The following is a 14329-nucleotide window of genomic DNA, read 5'->3' on the forward strand; positions in this document are numbered from 1 at the left end:
AAAGGAAAAGAAAAAGAAAGAAGGAAAAAGAAAAAGACTTAATAGATACTAAGAAGGTAGAATCCACAGGACAGAACAACTACAAGGTCATATGTCATATGACAACTATATCTATTTTATTCCTTACTATATCCCCAGTGTTAACCATAAATCTAGAACACAGTAAGTGCTGGATAAAGATTCAACAAGCAATCAAAACAAGAAGCCACAAATATTACCCAGATAACTGGGTAAAGCAAGATAAGACAGTTCACACAAAATGCATTGATTCTGAGGTACCATTAGATATATAAACTGAAAGATAAAAATAAGTTTCTAGACAGGTGCTGGTGGCTTGCACCTGTAATCCTAGATACTCAGGAGGCTGAAATTTGAGGATTGAGGTTCAAAGCCTGCCCATGTGGGAAAATCCATGAGACTCTAATCTACAATTAACCACCAGAAAACCAGAGGTGGAGCTGTGGCTCAAAGTGGTAGAGTGCTACCCTTGAACAGAAAAGTATAAGAAATGGTTAGGGAGGGCAATAGTATTAAAAAATGGTTGGGGAAGGGAAGGTCCTGAATTCAAGCTCCACAACCAACAAAAACAAAAAAGAAGTTTCTACCTGGAAATGTAGGATAATGGCATCCTTAGAGCTTCAGTTAAAGCTATAATTGATTGAACAGAGCATGGGGACATACATTTGTAATACCAGAACTGGGGAAGCTAAGACCGGAGGATCAAGAGTTCTAGGCCTAGGATACACACTGAGACTCTTAAAAAGCTAATCAATAAGGAGGCGGCAAAGCCAAACCAAGCAGGAAAGTCCATGAGATTCTTATCTTCAATAAACTACTCAAAAAAAGCTGGAAGTGGCACTGTGGCTCCAGCGGGAGAGCAATAGCCTTGAGCAAAAGAAACTCAGAGACAGCACCCAGGCTCACAGTTCAAACCCCAGGACCTACCAAAAAAAAAAAAAAAAAAAGCTCATCAAACTGGGCATATAATCCTAGCTACTTAGGAGGCTGAGATCTAAGGATTGCAGTTTGAGCCAGCCTGGCCACAAAATTAGGTTACACTCTTATCTTCAATTAACCAAAAGCCAGAAGTGGAGCTGTAGATCAAGTGATAGAGTGCTAGCCTCTAGAAAAAAAGCTCAGGACAGTGCCAGAAACACACAGACACATAGACACACAGACACACAGACACACAGACACACACACACACACACACACACACACACACACACACACACACACACACACACACGGCGCAAATAAATAAACTAGCAAGGCTTGATAACTGGCATTTTTAAAGGACTGCTAGAGAAAACATGACCACTATAAACCTTTTAAACTTTATATTCCTCAGTCCTTAAAACCAATAACCACAATGTGTTTAGAATCAAAAGACACCAAAAATTATTATCTGTGTATCTATTCTTGATCTTAAAACAATTAGCAGATGCTGGAGTGTAGCTGAGTGGTACAAGGTCCTTCAGCACTGATGGTTCACCAATGTAAACCTAGCTACTAGGAGTCTGAGACCCAGAAAATTACAGTTCAAAGTCAGCCTGGGCAAAAAAGTCCAAGAGACCCCATCTCCAACTAACAAAAAACTCTTCTTTCTTATTATTAAGTAGGGTAATACCACCTATTTGGTTAGCATGTCAATGTAAAGATATTTTTAAAAAGCAAAATTCATAGTGCAATACTTGGTATAAAACACTTGGTAAATAGTACTTATTATAACATACCACAAGTTCAATTATGTTAAGATATTTATAAAACTAAACTAAAAAACTGGCTTGGGAAAGAACAGAGAAAAATAAATATAGTTGATGTGTTAGGGTACTATTTGTACTATTTTTTTCTTTTAAACAATTTTGCTTTAATATTATCATGTTCTTAGTGGTAAATAGGAAGATGAATAAATCAAATGTGAAACTAATTCTTAAAAGAACCATTAGATGGTTCTGGAATGTGAATAATTATCCCACAATGTTTCCATTATATTAACACTTTTGACAGAGATATAACTTAAGGTATCATACTTCTTCAAAAGTTTGTCAAACGAATTTAGAGAACATTTTGTATTTTTCTCAAAGTGATTTGCAAACAACTAGATTTCTATGGATAGAAAACAATACTGTGTTGGAGATTGGCTCCCGTGGTGGAGCACTTATGGAGCATGACAGAGGCCTTGGGTTTAATCTCTAGGAGAAAAGAAGGTAATGGAATGGAGAGAAGAAGGGAAAAGAGAGGAGGGAAGAATATTAAGCAGAAATCTGTTTTATAGAGACCATTTCATTATATTTATTTCTGTGCCATGGTTAAGATATTCCTCTGTTTTCTTTGCAAGTTCTCAGATTTCTCATTGAAAAGTGACACCGCTGGGTCACATGTTGCCCTCTACTGTTCTTTTTTGAGATGAAGTCCAGGAATTTGATAACACTCTAACAAACAAATGCATATGATAGCCCTGCATCTCCAGATGTACTTTCAAGTGGTCCTGGTAGTCTTTCACACTGGTGTAGCATCCCAGATTTGAAGCCATTGCTGTCTCTGCTCACTGAGCCAGTGGACCCAAAAAGAGAGAGCTTAGAAACTCACAAAACAGAGAACAAAACAATTATCTGAAAATTAAAGAACAGGCACATTTATCCTTAGAAAAGACTAAGGACAATGACTTAATTATCTTAAAATATATTTTGTTTTTGGGCTTTGGAGGGGATAAAAAAGGAGTGTGGAAAAGGGAGAAAGGAAGGGTAAACAAATGCAATTACGATCTTCAGTATACACTTATATGGAAAATGAACTATATAATTTGTGGGAAGGGATGACAGGGAGAAACTGGGGGAAAGCAAATGGGTGACACTGCCCCCAAACAGAAATGCACTTATTACCTGACTTATGAAATAGTAACCCCTCTGTACAACATCTTAATAATAACAATAAAAGTATATTAAATACATATCAAGACAAATGTGCAGATAATGACTGATACTCTTTCCTTGCTTTCACTCACTATAAAAAGATTAATAACAGGAAGTAGTACCAAACACTAAATAGGAAGAATACAGATCAGATTGTATCTTTAAAACTATGGGTTTCAGGGCTGGGAATGTGGCTCAGTGGTAGAGTTCTTGCATTGCATTCATGAAGCCCTGGGTTCGATTCCTCAGCACCATATAAGCAGAAAAAGCCGGAAGTGGTGGTGTAGCTCAAGTGGCAGGGTGTTAGCCTTGAGCTGAAGAGCTGAGGGACAGCGCCCAGGCCCTGAGTTCAGACCCACAACAAATAAATAAATAAATAAATTTTTTTAAAAAACTATGGGTGTGCTGGGAAGGTGGCTCAGTGGTAGAGTACTTGCCTTGCATGCCAGAGGCCCTGGGTTCGATTCCTCAGCACCACATAAGCAAAAAGCCAGGAGTGGCACTGTGGCTCAAGTGGTAGAGCGCTAGCCTTGAGCTGAAGAGCTGAGGGACAGTGCCCAAGCCCAGAGTTCAGGCCCCACGACCAGACACCCCCCCCCCAAAAAAAAAAAAAAAAAAACTATGGGTTTCACACAAAGGTACAATGCCTAATATTTATTGAAATGAACTCTTAATATTTATTGAAATAAACTCTAGGAAATAGAAACGAGCTTTTTACTTTATTGCTGTTTTTGGGTTGTCTTATTTGTTTGTTTGAGGGAAAGGGGAGGCACACAAATGGGTAAACAAACGGTAAACAATGCAGCAGTGATACTCATTGGACACTATGCTGAAAATGAATTACATAACTTATGGGTGGGGATGGGAAAAACTGGGAGCGTGCGAGGGAAGGAGTAACATTGTCCAAAAAGAACTATACTCTTTACCTGACTAATATAACTGTAACCCCTCTGTATATCATCTTTACAACAACAATAAAAAAGAGATAAATAAATAATAGTATAAGATTGAAAAACCAAACAGTAACTGTGGGATCCTAAGGACAGGGGCTATGCCTTCTTTGCAGCTCAGCATCTCTAGGAAATACACAATAAATGTGTGGGAAAAATTAATAAACACCACTCAATTTTTTACTTACAAAGGTTAATTTTATTTTTATTAGTGAATATTAAGTCTACAAAATAAAGGTTTTCTTTTTTTTAATTTTTTATTGTGAAAATACTGTACAGAGGGGTTACAATTACATGGGCAAGATAATGAGTACATTTCTTATCAAGCATTGTAGCCTCCTCCTTTGTTTCCCTTTCCCATCCCTTCCCATCCTCCCCCCACCCCCTAAGGTTTTCATTATGACATTTCCACACAAGCTTATAAAGATAACAAAGTTTTTAAAGTTATAACCCACTAAAGTACATTATAGAGACAAGACAGGACATTTCTCTTAATATTACAAAAACAAAAAGAAGCTGGGCACTGATGGCTCTTGCCTGTAATCCTAGCTACTCGGCTGAGATCTGAGGATCACATTTCAAAGCCAGCCCGGGCAGGAAAGTTCATGACTCTTATCTCCAATAACCCACAGAAAACTGGAACTGGTACTGTAGCTCAAGTGGTAGAGTGCTAGCCTTGAGCTGAAGAGCTCAGGGACAGCACCCAGGCCCAGAGTTCAAGCCCCATGACCGACCAAAAAAAAAAAAAATATATATATATATATATATATATATATATATATGACAAAAAAAATGTTGCCTAGAAGCCAAAAAAAGTAAATCTGCCTCTTGTGAAATGCCTGCATATAAATAAAATGCAGTTCATAAAGCCAATTTTCCCTCAGACCCCAAAAAAGCAACACAAAACCAGGCAACACAATCTCCTAAGGAATGCTACAAATGGCATTTCCATTTTATAAGACAATTCCATCATTTGCCCAGCTGATGGCCTAAAACTGATACACCTAGCAGGGATTTTTTTTCCTACCTTTCTTTCCTTACAAGACAGATGCCTGTAAACAACATCTCTCTTTAACAGCCAAGTTACTCTACTTCTTTATTTTCTTTTATTTTGGGGGGGGGGGGGGAGGTCCGGTCGTGGGGCCTGAACTCTGGGCCTGGGCGCTGTCCCTCAGCTCTTCAGCTCAAGGCTAGCGCTCTACCACTTGAGCCACAGCGCCACTTCCGGCTTTTTTCTGTTTGCTTATGTGGTGCTGAGGAATCGAACCCAGGGCCTCATGCAAGCAAGGCAAGCACTCTACCACTGAGCCAACTTCCCAGCCCCTTCTTTATTTTCTTATTTGTTTTGTTTGGAGCCTTTTATATTTTTTTTCATAAGAGCTTCTTTTTTATCATAAGGCTGGTATTTGTGATTGGCCGTAAAATAATCCAATACATTTGGATATACTTCTTACAAGTTAATGGTTTTTGAGAATTTATTAGACCATTCTATTTTTGTATTTCATATCTTAAAATATTTCACAATAAAAAGCTTTTGAAAAAAATAGAGCAGGGCACCAGAGGCTCATGCCTTTTAATCCTACATACTCAGGAGTCTGAGGGCTAAGGATCACAGTTGGGAGACAGCCTGGACAAAAAAGTCCATGAGACTTTTACCTCTAATTAACTACCAAAACGCAGGTAGTGAAGCTGTGGTATAAGTGGTAGAGTGCTATTCTTGAGCACAAAAGCTTAAGGACAGCGCTCTGAGTCCAAGCCCCAGGACTGGCACACATGCACTCACACACACAAATTTGACAGGCAACTTGGATGAGATTTCAATTCTTTGTCCAGGATAAAATTCTGAGTTAAGATCTTTAATCTGGATTTTATAGTTGTATGTTGAGCCACTAAAGATTTATTGAAGATCCCAAACTCCCATTTTTTTTAACCATCTTTAGGTAGAGAAGGGGTAACTATTATTATTTTCATTTATAAGCATAAAACATCACAAATAGTGACAAATATAGTACTCCCCCCCACACCCCATAAGAACTAGAATGCTAAAAATAATACCACCATGTAGCCAATTTCCTCTTATAAGTGCTTTGCCCATGTGTCCATGTGGTTCTAGTGTGTGAGATTGCTTTCTGTAAGCTCTGCTTAGTGGATCATCTCCCCACTTGTATGCCATAGAACCTGTCTCTAAGTAATCAGGTTTTTGTCTTTCTGCAAATCAAACTCTTGAGTTAGTTCCTTCAGGGCAGAAACTCCACTAGATACATACTTTAGCACAGACTTACAACATATCTAGACATACAATCATTTACTATCATTAGCCATTCAATGTTAAAATCAGTGTTAAAAAGCTAATATGTTGTTGCACACATGATTAATGGCTTACTATTCAAAAAATATTTACAAAGCCTATTTAAATATAGAAAATTTATTATAGAAAAAAAGAAAGAAAAAGTGTGTGATTTTAAACTTTGTAAACGCACACATACATACACACTCAATATAATGGACATTCAGAGCAAACAAATCCTAAAAGCAAAACACTAAAATTTTACTGGCATTTATCTCTAAGCAATGCGATTTTGAGTTATTCTAATTTCTTTCCTTAGAATTTTGATTTCTTTCTTACTTTATTTGTAAGTTTATATCTGATTTTCCTGTTTTTTAAAACAATTAAACACAATGCAGTCTAATAAGAGGCAAAATAGCAGTGTTAAAAGTATGGGTTTTCCAGTGTTCCTGGGCTTAAATGAACTCTAGTTCTACTTATCTGGTTTCCTATCTCTATATAACCTAGATGATAGCAACACAAGCACCCATCTCATTAGTTGTTCTATTACATGAGCTAATACAACAAAAGCAATTAGAACAGACAGACATTATATAAGTGGGAACTACTATTACTATTTTTGCTGCTATCCCTTACAATCACTGCTCCTACTATTATCATTACTAACTCACTTTAAAAACATACACAATAAAGCTATTAAAATAGCTGTAGTCCAGACATAGTGCCACAAGCTTGGAATGCTACCATTTGGGAAAGTAAAGCAGAGAGATTACAAATTCCAAGACACCCTGGACTAGTGAGACCCTGAGGGAAGGGAAGGAAAGGGAAAGAAAGGGGAAGGGGAAGGGGAAGGGGAAGGGGAAGGGGAAGGGGAAGGGGAAGGGGAAGGGGAAGGGGAAGGGGAAGGGGAAGGGGAAGGGGAAGGGGAAGGGGAAGGGGAAGGGGAAGGGGAAGGGAAGGGAGAGGAGAGGAGAGGAGAGGAGAGGAGAGGAGAGGAGAAAGGAAAGGAAAGGAAAGGAAGAGGGAGGGAGAGAGAAAGAGAAAGAGAGAGGGGGAAGGAAGAAAGCAAGGAAGGAAAGAAGAAAGGAAGGAAGGGAGGGAAGGAGGGAGGGAGGGAGGGAGGAGAAAAAAAACCACTTTAAAAGAAAAAAAGAACTCAGTATCAAGTGCAGGAAGTGCTAAGAGCAAATATTTGTGTTTCTTCCTAATTCTATACTGAAATCCTAACCAACATATTAGTCCTTTGGTGGTTAGGGCTTTCAGAGGTAACAGGTCATGAGACAGAGCCCCAATAAACAGTATTAGCAGCCTATGAGACACACAAGAGTTTGACCTCCCTATTTCTAGACATACAAACTATGACACAGACATAACAATAAAGTCCAATGAACTACTGACATGTGTAACAACATAATTCCAAAGCAGCCTGATTCAAAAGGCTCTATCATGTATGATTCCGTCTATACTGCACACACGTGTATGAGTACATGTACATACACACATATCTTAATTTACAAAGTATTTAAGAATAAAAATAGTAATAATATTAAGTTACCAACAAGACTTGTCTAAGCTTTCACTTTCAGGATTTGTGATACTTTTTAATTTTAAAAAAAAATTATGGATAGTTTGCCTATTTTAAAATGCAGAGAAGAATCTATAAGCTCCAATGGTAATATATAGTTACTTAACAGAACTTTTAGAATGGCGAAAAAATGGTGAATTTTTCTTTGAAATTTTTGAATGAATAAAATCCATTTGCATCTGAACTTTCAAAAAAATCCAAAAACCTAATGTTCAAATTTAGCTTTGAGATCTACCACAGCATGGAAACTTAGGACTACTACTTATATGGTCAGTGGCCAATTTCCCAACATAGTCTGATGTACCATATCAGTCAAGTGAAGAAAAGAAGTGACTTCTAGACACACAATGAAGGAACCAAGAGGATTTTCTAGATCCCACATTGTTACTGGTCTTGACAGGAAGCAAAAGAAGCATTCACTTCACAGATGGAACTATGACAGTAATAAGTTTAGAATAAAAGAGAAATTTGCTTATTTATTTATTTATTTATTTTTGTGCTGGTCCTGGGCTTGATTTCAGGGCCTGGGCACTGCCCCTAAGCTTTTTTGCTTAAGGCGCACAGCTCCATTTGAGCCACAGTTCCATTTTGACTTTTTAGTGGTTCACTGGAGGTAAGAGTCTCAACAAACTTTCCTGCCATGCTGGCTTTGAACCTCAATCCTCAGATATCAGCCTTCTAAGTAGATATTACAGGCATGAGCCACTGGCACCCTGTAGAAATTTATTTTACTATATAAGTTAGCCATGTAACATACTATCTTATATTGAACTGAATACATTGTCATCTTAAGTCTTGTCTCCCTCTAAATAAAAATTGCTCTACCTATCCTCCTCTACTCCTGTTCCCATCTTCTCTTCCTGAGAAATATATAATTTTAAATTCTCTGAGGCTACTGAAGCAGCTCTAGAATGACAAAAGTAGGTGTGTAATGTGGGCACACACCAGCACTCAGGAGACTGAAATAGGAGGACCAGTATTTAAAATCCAGCTTTTTTGAGACCTTGTCTGAGGGGGGGAGGGGGGGGGAGAAGGATATTACTGCTAATTAAATTCCAGTCTGGGATGACCAACAAGAGGATCCAAATTTGGATCTTGAGACCATTATTACAAAGCCAACTTTAATTTCTGAATCAAGTATGGAATTACTCTAACCTTTTTAATATCCCTCTAATGAAGACAGTTGACACCAGAATAGAGTCAAGATCTACATGGGTTGACATCAGCATCCCTCATGATGTCTGGCAGACTTAAGTCCTTATATATCATAAGCTTAAAGAATAAGCAGACAAAAAAAAAGAATAAGCAGACAGTCATTTTAATGAATTCTAGAACATCTCCTTTGAAAGTAAGCATTTGCTTCTTGCAACAGCCCAATAATCTGGAAGACACAGTTCCTAAGAGCCTGCATGTATCCTGGAACACCCAAGACCATAACAGTAAGAATGCTAGCATTCTAAATAAGGAACATTAGAAGTACCAGGCCACACAGAGCCACCAACATGTACATTCTCTCCTTATAAGAAATAAAATGAAAATGTTTTGTAGCAAGTAAGTGCCTCTAGGATTTATATAATAAAATTCACACCTTTTTCACTGAGGATTTAAGGACATAAAATGAATATATATGAAATCTTATTCAATTCTTTATATCAAACCTTAAATTACAGTTACTCTACCTTAGTTTTCAAAGCTTTCATCAGAATTGGTCTAGCCTATGAGACAGTCCTTATCCCAGTCTATTTCAAGTATCATTAATAGTCTTCCTGGAGCTTGTTATCTTTGACTCAAGCACCTACCTCTCTGGCTCAGCACAGGCTGCCAAGAAAGAAAGGTCTCTAACACAAAGAAGCATCTACATGACCTTGAGGGAGGAGGGAAACTGTTCCCTATATAGGGATTTCTAACATGCCAATCCATAGTTGTTCACATGGCCACAGATAAAACAAAGGTGAGAAAGTTAGCATTATCTAGATAATGCATATCATGCTGCTATGACAGGTGAATATTTTTCAGAATTATTCATTTGTTCCACTCATTGTCCATTCCACACAAGGCAAATCAGTGGTCCCTCTACTTGTGGCTCTAGTCTTATATGTTGTAAATAATCTTTTATTTACTCAACAGTCTTTCAAATCATGGAAAGACACATTGTAACTCTACAAACTAACATCAGAATTCTTGAAGCAATTTTTGTTTTGATTCAAAAAGATGGATTCTCTGACCTGAAGACATGGCTCAAGTATTAGAACACCAACTACGAGGAAAAAAGTTGAGCAAGACCTCAAGGCCCTGAGTTCAAGCCCTAGGACCAGCCAAAAAAACCCAAAAAAACAAAAAACCAACGGGCTAAGGATTTGGAAAGCCATTTAGCCAGTGATTCACATCTACAATCCTAGTTATTCAGAAGACTATCAGTTCAAAGCCAGCCTGGAAAAACACATGCACAATTCACATGCAAAGGCAGTTTTTCTCAAAAGGTTGTTTTGACCTCAAATCAACCTGAGGTTGATGGCTAGAGCAGCTTAATCTTCGACTGAATTTGCCTAGTATTGAGTATACTGATTCAACTTATCCCATTGCCAGCACGGTAAATGTGAAGAAATGCCTCTATTTCACTTACAGCTGGTTATAGAGGGGGAAAAAATTCCACAACCTTCATCTTCTTCCTGTCCTATTTCAAGAGAAAATTGGTAAAAAGTAAAAGACTTTACAACCAGGAGTGAAAATGAAGAGAAAGAAAAGCATCAAGGTATCAGTTTCATGAGAAGGGCTGAGGAGTCTTTACCTGAAATGAGAAGATCTAACATAAATGGCATCAAAGAAAGTGCTCAGGGTGACACTAAAATGTGTATGGGAAGGACCAAATTTAGCTAAGAGACACTTTAAAAGAAACAAGGAGCCATGTGCCAGTGGCACACACCTGTAATCCTAGCTACTCAGGAGGCTGAGATCTGAGGAACCCTGTTTGAAGCCAGCCCAAGCCAAAAAAAAAAAAAAAGGCTCAAAGACACACAGCTAATTAAACAACAAAAATCCCAAAGTAGAGGTGTGACTCAAGTGGTGGAATGCCAGCCTTAAGTGAAAAAGCCAAGTGAGAACAAGTGAGACCCTGCTCGCACAGATCCTCCCCTGCCACACATACACACAAGTTAAAGTTTTATTAAACTTCCAAGTGGTTCTTTCAGCTTCTGTGATATTTTATATTGAGTCCCTTACTCAGTGGGATATAATTCTGTAGTTTAAATCTAACCATACCTATGGCCAACGTGTGTGTGTGCGCGCGCGCGCCTGTACCTAGGCTTGAACTTAGGGACTTTGGCTCTCCTTCAGCCTTTTTGCTCATAACTGACACTCAACCACTTGAACTACTCTTCCAGTCCATTAATTTTGCTTGGGGGGGGGGGTGCTATTTTGCATTTGGGGTTGTTTTTGTTTGTTTTGGGGGGGATATAGGGGCTGTTAACTGGAAATAGAGTCTTGCCAATTTTTTTGTCCAGGCTGGATTTGAATATTGATCCTCAGATTTCAGCTTCCTGATTAGCTAGAATTACAGTTATGACCACCAGTGCCCGGTACTTGCTAACCTTTAAGTAAAGAGTATTCTGAGCCGGGCGCTGGTGGCTCACGCCTGTAATCCTAGCTACTCAGGAGGCTGAGATCTGAGGATCATGGTTCAAAGCCAGCCCGGGCAGGAAAGACTGTGAGACTCCTATCTCCAATAAACCACCAGAAAACCGGAAGTGGTGCTGTAGCTCAAGTGGTAGAGTGCTCGCCTTGAGCTGAAGAGCTGAAGGACAGCGCCCAGGCCCAGAGTTCAAGCCCCAGGACCGACAAAAAAAAAAGAGTATTCTGAGCTTCAGTTTTCTCATCTGTGTAATGGGAATAGCAACATTACTGTTATTAGCTAGATCTACCTCAGAAGATCACAACTAAGAGTCACATGAAGTAAGAAGTATGAAACCATTTTTAAATAGTAAAGCACTCTACAAATATTGGTTCCTTACATGGAACACTGTTATAAACATTTTTAAAAAATAAAAACAGGAGGAAACAAAATGTTTCTTTTACCTGAAAGAGAAGGGATGGTGTAGAGCAATTTTAAACTATTGACAAAATGTATTTAGGGAAATCGTCTGATATAAAATTGAATTATTATTTAGAAGTGAGATTCTCAGAGGAACATATCTACTTTAAACAGAAAGCAAGGAAAAAAAAATAAGAAAAAGTGTGCATTTAGCTCTCAGGTTAAAATAACTTATCGTGTCCTATTAAGGAGAGAGAGTGGAGTTCATGACAGCCAGCATATACAAATATTGTCCCATAAGTAAGAAAAGTAAAGGTTATTGCCAAGCACAGTACTACCAGGTAGCCCACAATCTACTGTGTAGGTGGGGGGGGGGGGGGGGGGAGGTGGTGGTTTTTAAAGAGGGCTTTAGAAAGAAATGGAAAAGCTATTCCTGAAGTATCAGTCAGACAACAGCGATTCAGCTAGTTGGAAGTTCTGAGAGAGGTAGCAATGCTGCCTCCCATAGAGGAGGACACCCACAACAATGAGGTCAAGGGTGTTCTGAGAGGTATAGCCTAGAGAAGACACAAACTATTTTTGAAGCACAACGTATCAGCAAAACAAGACATGGAGTTTCCTTTACCTGGGGATAGGAATTTACTTTTTTAAGTGACCTAAGTTATTCATTCAATAAAGAGGCCACCACACAGACACAGAAAGATTGAATTTTTCGAAAGGACATCAGACAGGGCTAAGGATGTTGCTTAAGGGGTAAAGTGCTTGCCTAGCAAGACTGAAAAAAATGACCACACACACACACACACACACACACACACGGTTGAATGGACGTCATACAAATAATAACAATAATGCATAGAAGTGGTCATAAGGTACAAAAATAAGACACAAGTGAAGATGATTATCTATAGGAATACCAGCGGGAATCCAGTCACCAGTCACTATGACAACCCAAGTAGGTGGAGGGAAATACAAACACTGACCGGGCGTCAAGATGATACTAGGTGGGCAGGGACCCCCGACTTGACCAGCATAGAAAGGTGGCCAGGGGCGAAAGGGAGTTGGCCGCGGAGACCGCGTCCGCGCCGGGGGCTCGGCGGCGCCCGGGGACCGCTCGGCACTGACCTGGTGCAGGGCTGTCAAGCCGTCCACGTTGACGGTGTTGATGTCGGCACCTCTCGCCAGCAGCTTTTTCACCTCGTCGGTGTCCCCGCTGGAGCAGGCGGCCAGGAAGACCGCGCCATCCTCGAAGCGGACCCGCGGACTCCCGCGCCTCGTCTGCGACGGCCGCCCCGCGCCTCGACGCTCCACGGGCTCCTGCTCGGTCAGCGAACCCCGCCAGCGCCTCAGCTGCTCAGCCCGCCGCATTCGCGCCGACTCTGCCCGCTTCCCGCCCAGGTGCTCTAGCTCCGCCATTGCTCGGGCCTCGGCAGCTGCTGCCGAAAGTACCAATAGTGGACTGCTGGAGCGGGTTGGGTGGCCGCTGCCGCCTCCCTCAGAGGGCTTCAGCCAGGAGGAGAAGGCGGAGACCACTGCGCCGCCATCTTTACTCCTCCCGCCACTAGCACCGCCTGCACGCGCTCTTGGCTTCAATACGTCCGCGCTGCCCGATCCTCAAAGCATCACGGGATTTGTAGTGCTACACACTGGACTCAGGGAACTCCCAGGGCCGTTGGGGAACTACATATCCCTGGATGCATAAGAAAAGAGGCGAGGTTAGCCTGCTCCCTCCCCCACTGCAGTCCCGGCGGGGTCACCTTTGCCCTGAAACCGGGCGGCCTGCTGGACTGACCTGGCCTATTTCTCTGGGCATCTTGGGAGTTGTAGTTTATTCTTATTATGACTACTAACTAATCTTAGCTCCCTAATTGTCACACACATTTGAAGTGAAAAAACGGCAGTAATTAATCTTATTTTGTAGTGGGGAGAAGTAGACATGAAGTACTCAAAAGATTCGAATCCATGTCTTGGTTCGAAATCTAGAGTTTTATCAACATGTAGTAATCTCAGTGATGAGAATGTGCCTGGGGAAGAGGCACTTGTACACATACAGTATTTTATTTTACACATATTTTATTTTACACATACAGTATTTTATTTTACCTAAGTATTTTAAACATAACACTTATTCTAGGTTTAGAGAAGATTGAAAATGATGTATCCACGTGTAAAGAGCTTAAGCTTTAAATTCAAACAATTCACATCTGTAGACAGATTATTTGATTTCTCTGAGCCTGCTTCCTTCTTCTCATCTTTTTTCTTTTCTTTTCTTTCTTCTTTTATTTATTTTTTTTTAATTGTGCTATTCCTGGGGCTTGAACTCAAGGCCGGGGTGCCGTCCCTGACGTTTTTGTGCAAGGTTAGTGCTCTATCTCCATTCCACTTCTGGCTTTTTGGTGGTTGAGATGAGAGGCTCATGGTTTTTTCTTCCTGGCCTGGCTTTGAACCACGATCCTCAGATCTCAGCTTCCTGAGTTGGCTATAGTTAGCAGCGCCCAGCTTCCTGCTTCCTTCTTTATGAACTGGGAATAATATGCCCAGCACTGTCTGTTGAGACCAGGAGTG

At 40.1% G+C, this 14329-nt stretch overlaps 1 protein-coding gene across 3 annotated transcripts in view; it reads right to left on the reverse strand.

The window, feature by feature from the left end:
• Nucleotides 1-13330, reverse strand: part of Ppp1r12b (protein phosphatase 1 regulatory subunit 12B) — a 204202-nt gene extending 190872 nt beyond the window's left edge. For all 3 annotated transcript variants that reach the window (XM_042681368.1, XM_042681367.1, XM_042681366.1), the window contains exon 1: nucleotides 12890-13330. In XM_042681368.1, coding sequence (XP_042537302.1) covers nucleotides 12890-13180 — 291 coding nt within the window. In that variant the 5' untranslated portion in view covers nucleotides 13181-13330. The remainder of the gene's footprint in view (nucleotides 1-12889) is intronic.
• Between the last annotated feature and the right edge of the window lie 999 nt (nucleotides 13331-14329).

This window comes from Dipodomys spectabilis, unplaced genomic scaffold (assembly GCF_019054845.1).
Source record: "Dipodomys spectabilis isolate Male_0828 unplaced genomic scaffold, ASM1905484v1 ptg000069l, whole genome shotgun sequence".
NCBI lineage: Eukaryota > Metazoa > Chordata > Mammalia > Rodentia > Heteromyidae > Dipodomys > Dipodomys spectabilis.